General features: G+C 33.8%; 3 protein-coding genes across 4 annotated transcripts in view; 1 reads left to right on the top strand and 2 right to left on the bottom strand.

The window, feature by feature from the left end:
- Positions 1-2,487, bottom strand: part of LOC144836053 (procollagen-lysine,2-oxoglutarate 5-dioxygenase 1-like) — a 46,888-nt gene extending 44,401 nt beyond the window's left edge. For both annotated transcript variants that reach the window (XM_078691230.1, XM_078691229.1), the window contains exon 1: positions 2,161-2,487. In XM_078691230.1, the coding sequence (XP_078547356.1) occupies positions 2,161-2,272 (112 nt within the window). In that variant the 5' untranslated portion in view covers positions 2,273-2,487. The remainder of the gene's footprint in view (positions 1-2,160) is intronic.
- Positions 2,488-5,569: 3,082 nt separating this feature from the next.
- On the bottom strand, positions 5,570-10,722 carry LOC144836074 (translocon-associated protein subunit gamma-like). Its single transcript, XM_078691254.1, has 5 exons — positions 10,562-10,722; positions 9,684-9,810; positions 7,501-7,599; positions 6,688-6,819; positions 5,570-5,962 (listed from the first exon to the last, which is right to left on the bottom strand). Exons 1-5 carry the CDS (start codon positions 10,686-10,688, stop codon positions 5,896-5,898), a joined length of 552 nt encoding a protein of 183 aa, XP_078547380.1. The 5' UTR covers positions 10,689-10,722; the 3' UTR covers positions 5,570-5,895.
- Positions 10,723-17,618: 6,896 nt separating this feature from the next.
- LOC144858702 (uncharacterized) lies at positions 17,619-20,340 on the top strand. Its single transcript, XM_078714799.1, has one exon. The coding sequence runs from the start codon at positions 17,619-17,621 to the stop codon at positions 20,208-20,210; it is 2,592 nt and encodes an 863-aa protein (XP_078570925.1). The 3' UTR covers positions 20,211-20,340.
- The last annotated feature ends 1,634 nt before the right edge of the window (positions 20,341-21,974 follow it).

Here is a 21,974-nt window from a genome sequence, read left to right as displayed (position 1 = left end):
AAGCTACAGCTCCACTACTACAGTATACTGTATAATATAAATAAATCATTACAAGGTCAAATCATGTGTGTACCATGCTACTGACCTATTAATGCTGTTTTTGGAGTGTAACCTAAGACTTGCTCCCACCAAGAATACAAGCAGGGGGTTTAGCCCATTGAATCACTCAACAATGAGTAGTTAACAATAGTACAAATGTTTTAAATTTTAAAACATGGCTATAGGTACTTGACACTGAAATTATTTATTTGACGAAACTGCATCGGGGAAATTAGCAGTCATAACGGTACGTCCGTCTGAAAAACGTATTCAGGACGCATTCAGGATGCATTCTTGACGAATTCTTGATGCGTCGGACGCATCCAAATTGGCAGGGTAGTTATGGTCGGTACTGTATGTTTAAAAAAGTACACATTTATTTCTAATTGAAAGAAGAATAAATAAATGTATTGATTAAATTATATTGAATTAACATAGACTGCTGTTTAATTATTATTATAAGGGATTACATCATAATTACAATGTCAAATTAACAATATTGACAATGAACACTCTGAAAATCACAGATAATAGTATTTTTATGAACCGGGCGGAAACCATGTTTTAAGTACCATTAAAACAAAATGTCGCCAATTGTCAGAAAAGAAATTGGTTATAAATGTATTCAAGTTTTACTGTAGTACCATTTTTAGAGAGAAATTAAAATAAATGTGCTTAAAATTAGAAATTTTTTTAATAGTAGGCCTATTATTAATATTAGGTTAGTGATAGAACTCTTTATGTTTCATACAGTTTTATCAGGGCCGATTAGATTGTGGCCCAAATGACGCGGGGGCGGGTTGACTCAGGGGCGAGTTGACCAGCTTCCATTTAAACAAGGTCTATCAGACTCATTATCAGCAAGTTGCATAATTTACGATAAGCATTATCTTAAGTCAAACAATAGACATCCTACATAAAACACAATTAGACAGGCGGAAATAACGCATTATAATAAGAAAAATCCAATTTGAAGAAATTACAATAGCTTGCAGTCAAACATTCATAAAATATAGAGATACTGTAAAATATACAATGAACATAACAATCAGATATAATACAATAGAAACGAATCAAAGGTTGTACCTTTATGATCTTCATTATAAAGAAGAGAATACCCTTAATGACAAACGAATCACAGGTAGAATATTTACCATATTCAATATTATTACTTGGTTTTTTACATGGGTCATCCTTACTGTATGTTTAACCTGCCCACAGAGCCAATAAAACCATTTTTTTTAGCAAAAACTCAATTTCATTAAGTTTTAACTTTTTTTGTGAAAAATTGACCTTGGTCAAACGGGACATGGTGGACTTAATCGAACCCTGATTTTTGCATTGAAAAGTTATATTTTGAATGACAAAATGTTGGGTAAAATGTACGATTTTTGGTAGCTCAAGCAATATGACGTAAATATTTATGACGTAAATATTAATGATGAATCCCTGTCTAATGTTGTTATCCAATAAACATCATCCATAACACTATAAGCAATAAATGTAAAAAATAATATAGAAGGCGCCAAACAAAATGCATACATCTTTGCATAGCCTACAATTATCACTGATCAGTCTTATTTAAGAATAGAAGAGGCATAACTTATAACGTCATATTTAAAATAAAATGAAAAATCATATTATTTACAATGTTAATACTGTATATCTGATGGCTTTTAAACTTTAATATATATTTTTAATTAATTTAAATAATCTAAGGCAACCTAAAATTCAAAAAATATATAATTAAAAGGATATCCAATTGAAATACTCTGCCTGATGCACTGACTGAAATTTGGATTAACTTTAATTTTTAAAGACCTCCACAAAAAATAATTATTGCATCATAATATTAATAGTTATATTTCTTAAAATGCTGAATTGCTAGACAACAGTATTCATTCAGTAAATCTACACAATACATACAGTGTAGTGATAACAATACACAAATCAGCCAAGTGTTGACAAAACACTAGCCAGCTCTCTGCACTGCAGCAACTGCACTTGACAGACACACTGTGCCCCGTTGACACCAAGCAATACACACGGCCAGTAAGCACACGCCGCTAAGCTAAACTAACTTCCTGCAAGAAAGAAATTGTCAGTAAAATCATTGCTTACCGTAGTTTTCTAAAGCTTCTGTAGATGCAGAATATGTAAGCTGAAAAGCCGATAAGTTAATAATAAATATGTATATCAGAGTCCGTAATAAACTTTTATTTAGTCCAGCCATTTTTCGTCGGTAAGAAAATATAAAGTTTTTTCCGAGACTTCTTGTTTTTTTAGAATCGAGCAAAAACGCCCTCTAACGGAGCAATTAAGTTATCTACGTGGCGAAATGTGTACAGTATAGTATGTGTCCCGTGGATTTCTTGCTTACGTGACCATCTGAGAATGAAAATTCTAAAAACAACTGGAGCTGAGCAACATAATATCACGTATTGCACATGAATGTAAACTACTGTTGCCATTAATCCTACTTAGCAGCTTCGGAAAATTGAAATAACTACCATGAATGATAATCAAGTGTTAGGCTATTAGGCCTATAGCCTAACACTAGTGTTCTCAATTTTATTTTTTATTGTCAACATAATTATATGCCTAGGCATTATCAAAATTATATTTTTTTTTACCTTTTCAAGGATTGAATACATTTCAAAATAATTTCAATTCATTTACTGTTTAATTTTTAAAAAGTATCTGAATCTTCTAAAAGATGTAGATGAACTTTTTATTTGTAATTATTTAATTTATTTTTTATTTATTTACAATTTTTTTTTTTTGGCAAAACAGTGAAGCCTAAATTCCTATAGGCCAAGCATGGAGAAATACTAATAGTAGTCAACAAGTACTTATTCTTCCATTCACCTAAAGAAATACGATGGAGTTCCGTCACCCAGGCCTACAACAAAAAATTATGCGTGTAGGAGGTTAGGAAATGCACTTCCTCAAGTATACCCAGAGAATGAAGTAGCTAACACAAAAGTTAGATTTCCATCCGGTAGCCGGATCTGGTCAGTAGATACGAAGTGGACCTCTATCCCATCGCTCTTCTTTCTTTATGCCTAAGTTCATAATTAAATTTATAAAAATTAAATTATAAACTCACTAAATAAAGGCTGAATAAATTAAAATACACTTTAAATGAACATAATACAGTAATATCTTATTCGTATAATAATTATGGTTTTAAAAATCAGGGAAAAATGATACTGTTCTGTATACTGACGGTGTTAATCATCATTGGGCCCTAAACTAGTTTGACAAAAAAAAGTATGATGTGCTCAAATATGGTAGTGATATGTTTAAATATGGTAGTGATATGACATCATCATGTCCATATATAGGCACATCACATAAAGTTTGATAGTGTATAGACAGAGCCGTTTATAGCCAATTCCTAATTTGTTTGTCTTGTTCATGATAATGCCTTCGCATTCAGAAATTCCGCGGAGCGTAAAGCTATAATTAAACTCATAGTCATATAAATAAGTCTAATGATCTCTTTACGATTGGTCTGCTAATTAAATTGCCTCGTTATAAGATGAAGTAATTCAACTTGTCTAATAACATCCGTAAAGACCGAATAATCGCAGTCGGCTGCGTCGGAAATAAACGTCGTACGTGTGTGCGTATATTGTGTGCGTGTTGTGTGTCACATTACACTAAATTAATGGACACTGACAAATGTATTTGGCGTGTATGCAGTAGAGTGGGGGAACTTCCTTTTGCATTGTAAATTAGGGGTGTGGGGCGGTGGGTGGGTGGGGGGGGGGGGGGGGGGGGCTTGCGTCTGGACAGGCTATTATATGAAATGAGCTTACTGCATGGACATTCAAAGATATTTTACAGTACTGTTGGAGAACTTTCGAGATACGACTGAAATAAAGTATTCCCTTAATGGTGGTTATCCTTTCATTGAGTTGGCTTTTATGAGAAAGTTTTCTCTTAATATGGATGTCGCTTTTGAATAGGGTACGTGTCCAAAATGATGGGTCCGGGCCTACTACTGTATTATAATTGGGCCTGGGTCGAGTCGCGCGTATTGCTTACTCAATGCTACACAATTTAAATAACTTATGTGTTTATTATTATATTCAAACAAAAGCAGTGCATTATAAATTGCACCATTACTGTCTTGTTTACGTCAAACGGCTTGCTAGATTTGAAATATAGATCTCTGTAGAAGCCATTGTTAATAAACAAGGATTTGCGCATTATTCATAATCCAATGTAAATCCCTCGTCTTCTTCTCGCGTCGTTCTAATCAACTCTCCCGTCGTAAACTGATTAAAATTACTTTTGGTATAATAACTGAATATTTTTGAAAGAAAAAATAAATGTATAAATAAACAAACATTATTATTGCTTTATGCTGAACAACACTAAAAATGTATATAGGAAATGTCGTTCCTTTCTCACTTTTATTTAATTTATGTTGTGTTTTATTGTTGTTATGTAAAAGGGTCCTGCGAAAACAGTTGTAAACTTCTTTATGCAGGATCCTTGCCATCATTATATACTGAAATTATAATTGTAACGATGACTATAAATGTGAATTGAATACTCTGATTAACACAGGTAATTTTTGTTTATGTCTCCCCTTTATTAAATTATTAAAATAAATTACAAATGTTCCATTTAGGATAGCTGCTTGCTCCTTTTGTTTTACTTTTTTTATGCAACACATTGCTGCTTATATCATTTTGTCATGTTAGTGCTTTGTAAAGGTAACGCAACGACGTAAACGCAACGTAAGCGAGTTGACCAATGACAAGCGACAGTCCAAATATTCCATCGCTTGTGATTGGTCAACTCATTTACGTTGCGTTACGTCCTTGTGTTGCGTCTCTAGTGGGAACCAAGCATTATTAAGGACATTCAAAAAAATTTTACTCTCTGTGAAAAAAACTATCTTTTTTGTTAAGCTAAAACAACCAGTTGAACGTCGCTAGGTTCCCACTATGAAGTAAAGGAAAGTAAAGGACGGAGACATAACGCAAGTGAATTGACCAATCCAAGTGACAGTTAGAATAATCCATCGCTTGTGATTGGTTGCGTCTTAGTGGGAACCAACGACCTAATTGGCGACAGTGGCTTAGGCTGCTTTTGTGCTTTCCTGGCAGCTAGCTAGGTGACATATTATATATATTTTCTCCTTCTTATACGTCGTGTTTGTTTAATTTTTTGATTTGTATTATATTTATGCATCTTTGTATGTAGGTGTCTATTATGTATTTTTTTTTGTCTGAATAAATAATAAAAAAAAAACGATCGTTACAATTACAGTATTCGGTTTTATTCATAAAACAGAGGGCGGTATTCAGATATTTATTTACAACCCAGACACGTTTATTGTTACGTAATGATAGTGGAAATACATAACACGCAACTTCCGGTTACGTCTTTGTATTTCTTTCTAATGTAGAAAGGATATAACCTAGAGGGCGTTTATACACATTGCATGTCTGTCTTCAGAGCTTTAATTAAAACATTTGACAACAAAAATAACCATAAACTTCATGAAACGTGATGTTATGTTTTAAGTTTATTCAAATACAGTAGAGATGTATGTGGTAACCATGTTGCTGAAAAAAAATCTAATTGTTTTAATTGTACATGTTTACTCCAATTAGGGACCAATAAAAGACCCAGTAGTAGTCTTACAACCAGTCTTTACTAAGTATGCCTATAAGACAAGATTATTACAAGTGTATTAGGACACTAAAAAGTGGTCTGTAATTGAAGGCTAACAGAAAAGGATTTTTTATTGTTGTCATTTAAAAAATTATTAAATCTAGTTTATTTAATGAATTTGATTGGTCCAATTTTTTCCGATATTGTCCGTCTTCATGTTTATTTTGTTCCAGTTGATAGTAGAGCTAGCAAGCCAGACGCCATAAGTACCGATGCTATGTAATTTCTATTGGAAATACAGTCAAGGAAAAAATACAAGATTTAACATTAGTTAGGATTTTAAAATTTATTATTAGGGGAAACAATGTATGAACGTCAGTTATTTGGGTGTTCTATACATATGATTTACTACTACTAATAATTTTATTTTAAAGTCTATAGAAAAGTTTTAAACTCATCCACATAAAATAATTAGAGGGCGCTATAGAAGATTTGATGACACAAAACTAGCCTATGAAGTTATAAAACACATTTTATGTGGAATGTATTTTAAACTGAAGAGTGTAATAAATAGCTAATATTGATTATTACAATTACGTAAACAATTAAAATCCAATTCAGCTTTTAAAGAATGTAAAGAATTTTTCTCCAACTTTCGAAGTTGCTTTTATTAAATGTGCAGTGTCATAACGGCTATGAGCGCTAACTGGCTAAAACCAGGAAACATTAGGAGCCCTAGAGTATGAGAAGCCTCAATGCAACTACCAAGTATTGGAGGGCCCCTTAGAAGTAATATACCAGGGGCATTTGCCACCGTCGTTATGCCACTGAAAATGTGTTGCTTTCTTTGTAAACTTGCATGCTTTTGGTTCAGTCATTACAAACTTTAGTTCAAGCTATTTACTGTTATGTTTACTTAAATTGTAGAAAATTGTACATTTTTTAAAACCTGAATTGAATTTAAATTTGTTACAGTATCATTTATTATTATAGTAAAGAAAAAAAGGATACATTTGTGGTTCGAATGAGCTCAACACGAAGAAACTAGCAACCACGATGAGCAACAAATAAAGTGTGTTGTTGTAGAAAATAGAGAATGTGGTAGCCTCGTAATCGGCAACTTCATTTTTCTTCCATAAAATTCTAAAACAAAGAAAAGAATTATTTATAATATAAAAAAAGACAAAATTTATATATTAATTATTGATTTAGTCACAGAATATTTGGTTGGTTACACCTTACAGCATAGCAACACAGTCGACTCTCCAATTGGTGCAAAAATATTGGACTCTCTGAAAACCCAAAAACTATCCAAAAACCAGACTTTTCTTGTGGTCCAAAAGATGTAATTTATTGTTGTACTGTACTAAATAGACTAAGAAATTCATTCGCTCACAACTCTCTAGTTATATTTTTTACTTTTGTATTCTTCCAAAAGTGACAATATCAATACTTTCAACTTGTCATCAAAAACATATTTAAAATTTCTGGAAACGAGACATATCATTAGCAAAGCCCAATGCTGTTCCCGGTATTGGGAGAGTTGACTGTGTATTTTGATGACATCTATAATAAATACAGTACTTCTTAAGCTCAGTCTACACTAACATTATGTGACAAAAAAAATGTGATGGACATGATGATGTCATATCAGTACCATATTTGGGCATATCACTACCTTATGTGGGCACTTTTTTGTCCAACTAGTTTGATAGTGTAGACAGAGCTTAAAAGTGTGCTAGTTAAATTGAACTGGATAGATAAAACATGGTCCTTAATTGGAAGGTATTTATTTAGAGGAGATTTTTCCTTTATTCTTTTTACCTTTCATCCTTTTCTTTGCGTTGCATTTTCTTATTATCTGTATCTGTCAGCTTCCTCATCACATCTTTGGAAACTGCATCCTCCCGCTTCTGTGCAATTCTGACAAATTAAAAAAAAAAACACTTTTATTATCATAATTTTTAAATCTATTTATATTGTACTATCAACGGCAGTCATCACAAAAGTATTTTGTTACTGATATCATTGAAGAGGTACAAACTGTTACAAGACGTAGTCGTTCAATAATTGCCAAGTTTCCCGATATTTTCAGTTCGTCTTTCCCATCCACTTAATTGTCTCCCAATCGTATAAAGCTCTGGCTACACTATCAAAGTTTATGTCACAAAAAAAATGTGATGTGCCACTACTATATTTGGGCATATCACTACCATATTTGGACACATCACACTTGTTGTCACACTTGTTGTCACACTAGTTTGATAGTGTACAGTAGACAGAGCTCTTTAGAGATGTAAAAATACATTCCAATAATGTATAAATAGTATTGGTTTAATTTTATTATTTTAATATTGTTTATAATGTATTATGTTTTATTACAGTACTAAGCCCATCTGTAGATTGTTAGTTACTAAAACAAAAACCTTTGAAAGTGCCTTACATGCCTGTCATTTAGTATAGATGCTGATAGCACTAGATTTTATAATAGCACCCTCTATAGTTTAATGTATTTTAACATTTTTCTCTCTTGTTTGCTCATGCTTTAAAAAATTCTCACAACATTGCATTTTTTCAAGTTGAGACTCACATACACAAAGATTTGAACTGAAATTCAGAGTAGAAACTAGAAATCCTCTCATCTGAATAAACTTATTTGACCATATCTGTTGAGAGCTATGTTCTGGACACTGCTAAACGCTATGCACGATGTCCCTATTTATTTTAATATAATATAAACTATGTTTGAATTTTATAGATAGCATTTCAGTGATAAAGATGTATTGTTCCCAAAAAATCCATTGACTATTTTTTGGTTTTAAATTACAGTTTGCACAGGTAAATAATTTGGGGTTTTTTTCGATACAGTTTTTTGTCAAAGTGAATAACTATTGTGACAATAAAATGGCATATTCAACAAACACATTTAGTAAATTGTTTTTTGGGAGACAAAATATCCTAATCGGCAATTCCTACTATTATGTGGAAATATTATTAGAGTGAGTGGCCGAGCGGTTAAGACAGTGGAACTGTAATACGTTGCCATAACATCAGCAAGGGTTTGAGACTCACTCACTTCGTGGTTCTGGTGATAGAACGAGTCTTCTCGGAAAAGGACTATAAACCATAGGTCAAGTGTACACATCTGGCTCATGTGCACTTTAAAGAACCTAGTACATCTTTCGAGATGAGTAGAGGGTTACCCCGGTGTACTAGTTCACATACAGTCACTGTAACAAACTCATTATATACTCTTTAAAGATGTATTGTCCCCTTGAAAATATATTTTTTTTAAATTTTTTTGTTGAATATGCCATTTTAATGTCACACAATAAATATCCACTTTGACCAAAAAATGGATCGAAAAAATATGTATTTACCTGAAAAAAACTGTAATTTAAAGCAAAAAATGCTCAAATTGGCTGCCAGCAAATGGTTTTTGGTGAAATTTAACCATTTATTTTGTCATTTTAAAAGTGAAAACATTATTTGTTTTCATTTTTTTTTGTACGGAAGTGATTAACTTTATTAAAACTACAAAATAACATAATCTTCATTTTTCTAGTTTTTGGGGGATAATACATCTTTAAGGCTCTTTAATTGGTGATATCGCTGTTGGATGTATGTGAAATAAAATAAAAAAAGTTGTACATCTTGGCAAAATTAGGGATGACTGTGATGGTACTAGTTACACTCTATTTTGCGTGATTAATAGAACGACATACTGTAATGCATAAACACAGAGAACAATTAGGACTCGGGGTCAATTGCGGGTACGTGAGACCAGTGTACTGTACAGTACGCTAAACTGCTGTTGTAGGGATGAGGCCACCAAATAAGTAGATGTGTTGTAAATGAAGTACAAATTTAGGTGATATTTTTTTTGTGTCGTCGGCAGGGAACAATTATATATTAAAAAAACACATTTTTTACCATCTTCCTACAGTATGTGCTAACCAACATGTTACTTTATCTACTATATCAGTAATAAAAATAAATTTAGTCACCTGTGCTTGAGAACGAATTTAACATTTTTGTAGGCGAAGGCAACGAGCCAGGTACTAATGATTGTGAAGATTCCAAAAATAACTGCAGACTGTACAAGGTCCATCTGATGAATTCGCCAGTACACCCCTAAAAAAGTAAAATTAAACAATCCATTTATCATTTTATTTTAATGATTTCATTTTCAAATTTCAGCAATTGTTAGGAAATATATTTTAAGATTTTCATAGTTTTTGCTTTATAACATTGTTATATTTCTAGTTTGTAGTAGTACTACCTAGATAGTAGTAGTACCTTCACAGTCTCCCTGAAAATAAAACCAAACATTAAACGTTATCAATACAATAATCAATATCAATAGCCAAGCCAACTTGGCCCAAGTTGACAATAGTAAATGAGCAGAATCGTCCCTGGGCCGAATCAACATCCACAGTTTGGTGCATTTAAACAAAGTTTTTGTGGACAAACAACATTAAATACAAATTAAATAACAATCTTATGATTCATATATAGGCCTCTAGGCCCCTATCCCTATATAGGCCTAACCTAGGCCTAGCTAGGCTATAGTATAATGAATTAGGCTAATCGGAGATTTAAAATTTGTTAATATCAAATTTATTTATTAGGTTACTGGCGGTCAGTTTTATTATAATTCGGAATTTTAAACTACAGGATCACCAAAATAATCGGAAAGAAACCTCCCCTCCTTCCGTAAAGCTCATTCATAAATCCACCAGCAGAGATCATTTTGTAAACGTGGCAGTAGCCTACACATAGGACAGGTACCAGCCGCGGTGTGCAAGCGCGATCGAACGGCCAACTAACTAAACTAGCCTAGCATTGATCAAGAAGATCGCCCAATAATACTAAGTCTACTTACAAATTGGTATAGCTGATACGATAAATGCGTTTCCATAGAATAAGGCAGATGATTTTGTGCTGACATTTCTGCTGAAATCCTGGAGCAAAAGCTCTTCTTCCTTGGTAAGTTTCTTTCCGCCAGCCATATTGTTGTATGTATTTTGAGCAAAAAGAGAGAAGACAAAATTGCGAGTCTGCAACGCTATTATAATGAGGGCGCGCTACATCTTTCGTAACCAGAGCCATAGAGTTGCGACTTTGAATGGATTGTGTCCAACTATTCCTATGTAGAGTATGGAGTCCTTTGTTTTAAAATAATAATAACATTATAAAGCTACTGCGAACATGATTTTTTAAAGATTATAAAGATTTATTATTATAGTGGAGCACTGTGGTGCAGTGGTTAGAGCATTGGACTTGCAATTAATCGTTTCTTTACAGATATATAGTTCCCTTTTTATTTTTTGAATATACCATTTTAATGTCAGATACAGGTAATAGTATTCACGTGTCTAATTATTTTATTATAAAACAATAATACATACAATAATATAAACCATTAGGCCTATATATGAATAAAAAATGTCCACTTTTTATATTTAATAAAAAATAACTATTTTAAAAAACAATTCCCGATAGAATGTCTTTCATCTATTTTATACAATATATATACAGTATCTATACAGGAGCCTATAACATTACTATAAATCTCAATCTCAAAATAGTTAAAAGAGAAGAAAAGCTGAAACGACGTCTGTGTTCTTTTACAAATGCATAACTCATAGGATAATGGGACTGAGTTTATGTCACAAATAACTTCCAGTGATAATACTAATATTAATAATTAAATGATAAACCTACTCTCCTGTCACAAAAATATATTTGTCAACAAGTATTTGATCCGTAACAACGAATACATTAATAATTCAATAAGAAAGAAAAAAAACTAAAACGGGTATGACTTTTTGGGGAGTTGGAATAATCAAGAATCGACATAGGTAGGAAAATCTAAAATCTTTAAATGTGTACAATTTATCCTATGCCTACGAAATGTATCAAATCCTATAGAATATAACTTTGGATATTCACGTATAAGTCTACTATGAAATTTTAAAATCATTATTTACATTATCATGATTAATGTTCATACAAAAAATTGGTATACTGCTGAAGGGCCTGATAACAAGAAGATCAATGTTCGAATCGCGCGTATCATTATTGTTCCTCGTCCCTTAGATTATACAGTAGAAGATCTTCATTCCTCTCCTCTTGCATCATAACGGGAGAGAGAGCGAGAGAAAAAAGTGTTTTGTATAATCAGTAAAATGATATTAATAATTGTTAATGCCATAAATTCAATAAACAATCGGTAATACCAATTGATTATTGTGCATTTGTTTCTTGTATGCCAAATTTAAGAAAATTGGTAAACATGACAAGGCCGTTTTCACCCACCTCCTGAATTGGAGTACAACAATTGAGGGTATTATCTCCAAAAACATCTTGTGAAGCAGCGCCAATGACTCCACCAGTGCTTCCTACTTCTCGTGATGCTGCAGCAGCGCCAGCGACTCCGGTGGTGTTTTCTTCTTGTGATGCTGCATTGTTAGAGGCTCTGGTGTGTTCCATCTTTTGTGATGCCGAAGCGCCAGCAACTCCAGTGTGTTCATCGTGTACTGATGCTGCAGCGTCTTGTCCTGTAGCGCCGCCGGGGACATCTTCGGCTTCTTTTTGTAAAACCACATTGGCGGTATCGTTGTTTGTAACTATGATGGAAAAAGATCCGCCTCCAACTTTACACCGGATATCAATATGTATGTCTTCTTCTTCTTCTCTTCTTCTTTCCATCTGTAAAGTAATATAAAATATCAAGTACAGTATAATAATAAACAAATTCACGAGATGAGTCATGGGTATACACTATGTACACTGTAAACTAGTGTAGTAGTAGTAGTAATAATATTAGATCTTAAACATATATTTTGTATCCACTTTTATACACATTTATAGCTTTTAAACACGTATAGTTACATGTTTAGCGTGTTTAAAACCTAAACGTGTTTATAGCTACATGTTGTTTTCCTCCACTTGTTTAGTAGTCAACATGTCCCTATTATGTTCAGTCAACATGTTTAGGTACGTGTTTAGCGTTGCGTACATACGATACGGAAAAAAGCTCCATACATGAGCTCCACACATGGCAAATTAAACCTAGGTTTAATACCTAAACGTGTCTTTATATTGCTACACATGTTTAACAGTCAACACAGACGTCACTGTTTTATATGATGTGCTCATTATATAATATATATATATATATTTATTTATTATTATCGTATTCGATTACGTAAATTCGTAGTGGTTTTTTTTAGAATTAATTTAAAACTTGATTTTTCAGATATCTGGGTTGGCATTTATCAATATTTGCTTATATTTTTGCTTAAGGTGAAATATTTAAGAAGTGCTTAAGCAAATAACTTAATCTTATTTATCAAACCGTCTTAGCAATGTCTTAGCAGAAAAATTGTCTTAGGTAAATTTTACTTTGCACATGCGCAAAATTAAACTTTAGAGGGCAGCAAATTATGTCTTAAGACGAAAAATTCTTGCTTACGCATGCGTATTAGCTTTTTTCTCTTAGCGATGGCGGCGCTATAACATTTTATCTCCGTATTTTCACTCCCAACAAGAGAGGGCGCATTCTGGCTACTATTGTTTTTATTACTTGAAATAGAGAAAGAGCACAACAGTCGGAAATACATACAAAAATCATTCGCTCTAAACTTAAATCAAATCAACATTTATTTATTTTTATCAATGACAGCGACCCTTGGCAGCCGATACAGTTTTCTAAAAGTTAGTCAATTTGGTCGTACCTATCCCGAAAATATTAGTTTTGCTCGTCCAATTTCTAGGCCATCTTTATGAAGATCGATATCATTATTTTAGCGTCCGTAGTACAGCGAAAAACGCACTAGCGTAGCCTTTCCGAATGTTCAATGTTCCGGCCTAGCGTGCTCGCGTTGTCAAAAAAGAATGTTTCTGTTGCAGAAATGAGATAAGACGAAATTTTTCATCTTAAGGCAGGGTATTGTTCGTCTTAGATTTAAGACAAAATTAAGCAAATTTTTTTGCTTAGATATATTGATAAATCTGACTTAGGCAAAATCAAGGATTTAAGGCAAAGTTAAGACGATTTTTTTGCTAAGCAAGTTTGATAAATCCGGCCCCTGTTCACTACCGGTATTTTACCTTCTTAGTAAGATCATGGAGGAATGAATGAAGTAAAGTACTGCTAAAGTTTAGTCGAAAAGAGCCGCCGCCGCCTTGCTATTCCTCTTACAATATGGTTTGTGGCATAATATATCCTGGATTTATATAGCACCTAATGTTGCGAAACAAGTGCTGTACATTACCCCAGTCATGTTTTGATCAAACACGTAAGGAAACATACTCCCACAATCCAGTTAGTAATCAACGCAAAGTTGTTTCTTGACCTTTACTGGGTACCCATTTGTACACCCGGGTGGAGAGAGGATAGTGAGTAAGTAAGGATAGTGAAACGCAATGCGACGACCGTTGGATTCGAACCCACGATCTCGCGATCAGTAGTCCCGAAATCAAACACTGTGTGGCATGGAGGCAAGAGCTGTATATAAGATATTGGTGGTGGGTTCTGCAAAGCGTATTTAATTTATGATTTTACCCACTACGCAAGCACCACAAAAACATAACTTAATATGGTGAAATCTTATTATGTCTATATTAAATAAATATAGACATACTAAATATTGATTAAATAAGCCTACATTTATCAAACGATATATAATATGCAACTTACTGTTTTATGATTGCAACAGAAAAAAAAAGAGAAATGATGGCCATATCATGGAGAAGTTATAGTTAGTGGAGTGGGCGAGTCTACCATTTCAGGATGATAAGTCTCACATAATGTGTGATATATCCTAAGTCACTGTAATGAGTACCTAAAAATAACTGAAAACTATAGATATATCCAAGTATTTTAGATCTGCTAAAAACTCAAATAAGCCTATCAAAGTTTTTAGATCATTAAGTGTTTGGTTATATTGTATACCTAGAAAACCCATGAGAAAGTGGATCATTCCGTCCTAAATTACGTGACGTCATTTTAGGACAGAAAGTCACTCAAATTTTACTTTAGGCCTATTCATAATCCCAATTATTTACGACCGTTGGATTAGAACCAACGATCTCGCGATCATAGTCCCGAAAGTCCGACTGTGTCATTACATGGAGGCAAGAGTAGATAAAATATTTGGTGGCGGATCCCGCAAAACGTATTTCATTTATTTATGACAAAAACATAACTTAATATGGTGAAATCTTATTATGTCTATATTAAATAAATATAACAACTAAATGTTGATTAAATAAGCCTAAATTTATCAAAACGATATATAATATGCACAACTTACTGTTATGATAGCAACAGAAAAAAAAGGAAAAATGATGACGGTATCTCAGTGTATGCAGAAAAGCTACCACTTGCCAATAAATGCAAGCAAAGAATAGTTTAAAAAGATGGAACACTGGTGGTTTTGAATGAATAGAAAGTACTACACAAAACTACCCAGTACTTTATATATACTCATGTACAGTGGTTCTATAGAATCTACCATTTCAGGATAGCTCCTAAATTTCAGTAGGATATGTAATAATGCTGTCACATGTGTGCTGTATGCCACTGTAATGAGTGCCTAAAAATGACTGAAAACTAGATATATTTTATAGATAGAAGTATTTTAGATCTGCTAAAACCTCAATTAAGCCTATTTAAGTTTTTATATCAAAGTTGTTTTGAACAAACCAAGATGAGAAAATGGATCATTCCACAATCAACGTGGGCGGAGTGCACAATGGATCATTGCCGTTCAGCATAGGTGCTGATCAAATACCAAAGAATAATGTTCTTTTGTTATTATAAGAGGAAATAACCTTGATCATATCATACGGACACTATTCTAACTCGTTCAACACTGTATTCCTCTTTGGTTATACATGGTGTTTCGGCTCCTGAAATTCATACCGTAGGCCTATCATGAAATGTTTTAAAAGGAATTACGCCTTCCAGGTGAAATAAACAAATTAAATGTGGGTGGAAACAAGTAAGTATGTTAGCTGCGAGTTAACACCAAAAAAAGCCACCAACAAGTTAGTTTGTTGGCAATCAAGGCTGTCTAGTAGGCCTATTGCAGTTTACTCCCATCGGAGATCTCTACGGAACTATGTAGGGCGCCTACTCTACCTAGTACCGGACGGCAGTACAGGCATTAGGCCTGTTGACTAAATCATATTTGATATGTTGAATGCTATCACAATTGCTTGAGATCGGTAGCGGTACACTACTCTATGAATATCTAGATTATTTTGTTTTACGCGTATAATACTTTATTTTTAAGTCCGGCTAAACGTAGGCCTACCCACTGCGAGTTAATTGGCAACACCAAACATTTTAAGTTCATCACCAAATATTTTAATACTTTGCATGGGACACTCACTCGTAAAACGAACAATTTACGTTGTAATTATGTTTTTAAACAGCAACTCCTATTCAGGAGACACCCCTAAAAGGACATTTTGTTGGGTAAGGTGATTGTTCAGGGGGGGGGGGGGGGGTAGGGGGGTAATGGGGGCCGTTTTTTAGGGGGAGGCGCTTATCTATTATTTTTTTGGAGTAATATAATAACATGTACAGTATAATCAAATAAATTATAAGAAAAATACGTGTGATAAAATACTCTAAAAATTGTATCAAAACGCTTGGTAAATTGTAGATCATGTCAATCAATAAATTCTATTACAATTTCAAATCTGAATATTCTGGTATGAGGAATCCCCGATTAGGTGAAATACATCACCAATTTTAGTACATGAATATTTATAATAAGATAATTAATTTGCTTTGTGTTATGTTCTAATAGAGAGGGGGTAGTCTCAAGTTTTAGTGTCTACCGAATTATAAAAATGAAATGTTTATGATGTGCTCATATTAAATAAAAATTATTTTTTAATTCTGCAATGTAATTTTTAGTGGGTTTTCTTTAAATTAATTTAAAACTATTCATTGATTTTTCTGATATCTGTTGATTATTTCACTTAGTTGTTTTGTTTGTAGAGGATTTGTGAATTCCGCTATAGGCCTATTCTAAGATACGCTAAAGTGTAACCGAAAGTAGCCTGCACCACCGCCTTCCCTTCCTCTAATGGTTTGTGCAATGCTTGCAAAATTAGACATTTCCAACATTACATGGAGGCAAGAGTTGATAAGATGGTGGTGGACCCGACAAAACGTATTTAATTTATGATTTTACCCAATATGCAAACACAACAAAACATAATTCTTTAGTAAATTGATAATATAATAATACTAATACTGTAGCTATGATGAAATCTTCTTTTGGATGATCCAAAGTCAAATAAAAATCGTAAAGCTTACGTTTTTTACTCTAGCTTTCGCTGGTCAACGACGCAGCTTAATCATGAGTGAGTCTCTGTGACTTGGACTTGTTACCATTAGATTTCGTATATGGTATAGCGCCATCTATAGATCGTTCAGGTTTTCCCAAATGGGATTGTCGGGGCCTCCTCTTTAGTAAGTTATTGTACAATTTTGGGAGTTCCAAACCGCCGTCATCTCTGTTCATAGTGTTACCATGTTTTCTTATTTTTATTGATTCTTTTATTTTTCTGTCTTTCCATGAAGATTCCGTGCCTAGTATTTTTACGTTCCAATTTGGTAAGTGAGTGTGAGTGGTCATGTGATCGGTGATAGCTGAGTTGTGAACAATTTCTGAAGCTGAATTTCTGGCTGAACATGTTAGGATTCCCATTTGGGAAAACCTGAACGATCTATAGATGGCGCTATACCATATACGAAATCTAATGGTAACAAGTCCAAGTCACAGAGACTCACTCATGATTAAGCTGCGTCGTTGACCAGCGAAAGCTAGAGTAAAAAACGTAAGCTTTACGATTTTTATTTGACTTTGGATCATCCAAAAGAAAATTTACTTGAATACTATACAGTGATCCAGATGAACCTTTTTACTAATGTTCGTAGAGGATTTGGACAGGAAACGGTGAAATTTATACGCCACTATGAAAACATTCAAAAGAAAGTTTCGCGCCTTAGAAATCACAGGGTGTTCAGTTTACGTTGCAAAAACTTGGGCATAACGCCTACAAGTTTGAAGTTGAGAGTGCCGATCAAGACTGAAAAGGGAAAAAAGATAATCAAACATGCAGAAAAACTACTCTTAAACGAAAGAATCACAAACGTCAGCAAGGATATCGAAAAATTTGAACGGAAAGCCAGGGGGTGTGACCGGAAATTGGAAGAGCTTGTGGACGACAGAGGGATGCAAAGCACAATACGGAATCACGTAAACAACTGCAAAGAAAGCGAATTCAAACGCACAAGAGATCGACAACTCAAGAAACTGGATACATGGAAAGCAAAAACACAACGATTAAAAGACAACCTAACACAAGATGCAGATCTAACAGGTAACCAATTAAAACAAAAATGGGTAATTAATCTGAGTAACAGAAACCTAAATTCACATGAAAAATCATTACTGGAGAAAGGCCTAAATTTTGCCGTCACCCCAACGACTAAGCCTATAGAAGACTTGATCGTAGCTAGTGAAAAAGCAGCGTACTTAGTGGGATCAAACGACCGTGATGCGCTTCGAAGTAAAATGGCCTCTATCATAAGCTCCGTAAAACTCCCACCTAGTAACATTACAAAAGATCAACACATTGCTTTAGATTCATTAAAGAAAGACAAGGACATATTAATCCTACCAGCCGACAAGGGGAGGGCAACAGTGATTCTAAACAAAGCTGATTACATACAAAAAGTCCAAGGGATGCTCAATGACGATAAGGTATACCAAGCCTTAAACCACAACCCTACCAAAAGATACAAAACACAGTATGTTAAAATATTAAAACGGCTCCTAGATGAAAAGAAAATTAGCAATAAAGAGAAAGCTACTTTATTCCCAACTGAGGAAATCACACCAAGGTTATACTGTTTACCCAAAATCCACAAACCTGATGTTCCACTACGACCTATTGTGGATTGCATAAATACCATTTACTATAACTTGGGCAAAAAATTAGCTGAAATCCTCTCTCCGTTGGTTGGCACCTCCTGCCACCACGTCGACAATTCAAAACAACTAGTTGAGGAACTAATCACGCTTGACATTCCTGAAAATCACACATTTGTCTCGTTTGACGTAGTGTCTCTTTTCACAAAAACCCCTACCGAAGAAGCCATAGAAATAGTAGAAAGGAGACTTTCACAAGATAAAACACTGAAAAAACGCACAAACATGGTCATCAGAGATATAATAGATTTACTATCACTTGTAATTAATACCACTTATTTCAGCTTCCAGGAAAAAATATATAAACAGATTGGCGGTATTGCCATGGGCAGTCCCATCAGCCCGATCGTTGCAAATCTGTATCTGGAGGACTTAGAAGAAAAAGCACTGAAAACAGCACCAGACGGAATGAAGCCAACATATTGGAAAAGGTATGTTGACGACATATTAGCTCTCATTCCAGAGGGATCAGCGGAACATCTAAACTCACACTTAAACACAATTGACAAAACAGGTAACATAAAATTTACAACTGAACATATGTCTAACAATACATTACCCTTCTTAGACATCATAATTACACTGAACAATGGAGACCTGACGACGACAGTTTACAGAAAAAAGACCCACACAGACCAATACTTAAATTTTCACTCCTGCCATCCATTGGAACACAAGTTAAGTGTGGTAAACACTCTGGTTGACAGATGTGAAAAAGTTGTCACTAAAAAAGACGAAAAACTAACAGAAATGAAAAAGATCAAACATGCGCTCGTTGGGTGCGAGTACCCCAATTGGTCCATGGACAAGATAATCCAAAAAAGATCGGAGAAAGGAAAACAAAATGTCAAACAAAAAACAAAAGATACAACCAACAAAAACAAAGGAAACATAGGGATACCATATATACCAAGAATATCAGAAAGAATTAGACGCTGCTTATCTAGTTACAATGTCAACACCTATTTTACTCCACAAAACAAATTAAGAAATCTTTTAGTTCACCCAAAAGACAAAATAAAAAATGATGACAAATCTGGTGTAATATACCAAGTAAATTGCAACAACTGCGAAAAAGCATATATAGGAGAAACAGCTAGAACCTTATCCACAAGGATAAAAGAACACAAAGCAGATGTCACTTCACATTGTACAGGGATCCTAACACGTTCAGCCAGAAATTCAGCTTCAGAAATTGTTCACAACTCAGCTATCACCGATCACATGACCACTCACACTCACTTACCAAATTGGAACGTAAAAATACTAGGCACGGAATCTTCATGGAAAGACAGAAAAATAAAAGAATCAATAAAAATAAGAAAACATGGTAACACTATGAACAGAGATGACGGCGGTTTGGAACTCCCAAAATTGTACAATAACTTACTAAAGAGGAGGCCCCGACAATCCCATTTGGGAAAACCTGAACGATCTATAGATGGCGCTATACCATATACGAAATCTAATGGTAACAAGTCCAAGTCACAGAGACTCACTCATGATTAAGCTGCGTCGTTGACCAGCGAAAGCTAGAGTAAAAAACGTAAGCTTTACGATTTTTATTTGACTTTGGATCATCCAAAAGAAAATTTACTTGAATACTATACAGTGATCCAGATGAACCTTTTTACTTATGATGAAATCCATGAAGATCTTATGTCTATTTAAACATAATGACAACTAACTATAATTGAGTAAATAAGCCTATTTTATCAAACGATAATATGCACAACTTACTGTTATGAGAGAGCAACAGAAAAAAAGAAACGAGGATGTCCCAGTGTATGCAGAACAATCCAGCGATTGACAAATGGGCAGCAGATATCAGATATATCAGATATGATCAGAAAATAAAAATAGATCATTCCAGTAGGATATATAACATAATGTGTGCTACTGTGTCCTAAACCACTGTAATAAGTACCAGTACCTAAAAATAACTTTTAAAAATAGATTTATCCGACTTTTTAGATATGATAGAAACTCTTAATAGGCCTAAAAGTTTTTAGATCAATTAATTTGGTTTTATTGTACACCTTGAAAACCCCGATGGGAAAGTGGATCATTCCAATGACGTCCGCATGAGTAGTATTTCAATATATGGATTTTTTTATGCATGATTGATAAACATGTGCAATATGTGCAAACATAATACACCAGTAATTGGAGATAGTGAAAGTGATCTAGAATCATTAGCTTGTTCACCCTTTTCCCCTTTTTGACCAATTTCCCCTGGTACTCCTGGACCTCCTACTTCACCAGGTTTCCCACTGGGGCCTTGAGATTGAGATGGTCTAACAAGCAGCAAACGACTTTGCAACAAAATTTAAAATGGTATTTAATTTTGAAAAATCATATGTAATTGTAACCAACCAACGCATTAACAAACATAGAAAATGGCCAATCGGTAATAAATTTATAGACGAAGCCAACACGTATAAATACCTAGGCATGCACATATCAAGACATTTAAAAGATACATGCCATATAGATGAAACGATTAAAAAAGGAAACAGAATTATTGCATATATAAAATCAATCATAAATGAACAAAATGATTTCAATAGAATTTTGTATGGTAATATACTTTGGAAAGGCATTGGAATACCAAGTATAACCTATGCATGCAGTATTTGGTTTTGTGAAAGCAAAACATCTATCCAAAAAATTGAAAATATGCAATATCAAATGGCTAAATATCTTTTAAAAGCACCAAGGTATGTTGCAAAGGAAGCCCTTTATGGTGAACTTGGATGGCAATCGATTGAGTCCATACTATCGGATAGAGGAATATCCTACTTCAAAAGATTGAAAAACATGGACGAAGGTCGTTTACCAAAAGTTCTGCTAAGAGCGCTCTTTGCACTTGAAAACACTTTAAATTGGAATTGGCTACATAATATAAAATCTATTTTAATCAACTGTGATATACAAAAACATTTTAACTTAGAATATGCTAATAATTGGCTTAAATGTTTCAAAGAAAAAAACATTATAAGAGATAAGATGAAATGGCTTGAGAATGCTAAGAATAAACCATCACTAAGTAATTATATAAGATATAAAAATGAACCAAAACTAGAAAAATACTTATTAGATAAGTGTAACTACCATGCTTCAAACCTAAAATTTAAAATTCGCTCCAATTCACTACCACTTGAAGGTAGAAAAGAAGCATGGTCACCTCAAAATGCAGGTATATGTTTATTGTGTAATTGTAATGAAAAGGAAACTGTATATCATTTCGTATTTGAATGCAAACGACTTGAG

The sequence above is a fragment of the Antedon bifida genome, chromosome 2 (assembly GCF_963402885.1).
Source record: "Antedon bifida chromosome 2, ecAntBifi1.1, whole genome shotgun sequence".
Lineage (NCBI taxonomy): Eukaryota > Metazoa > Echinodermata > Crinoidea > Comatulida > Antedonidae > Antedon > Antedon bifida.
This window is presented reverse-complemented; position numbering and strand designations above follow the sequence as displayed.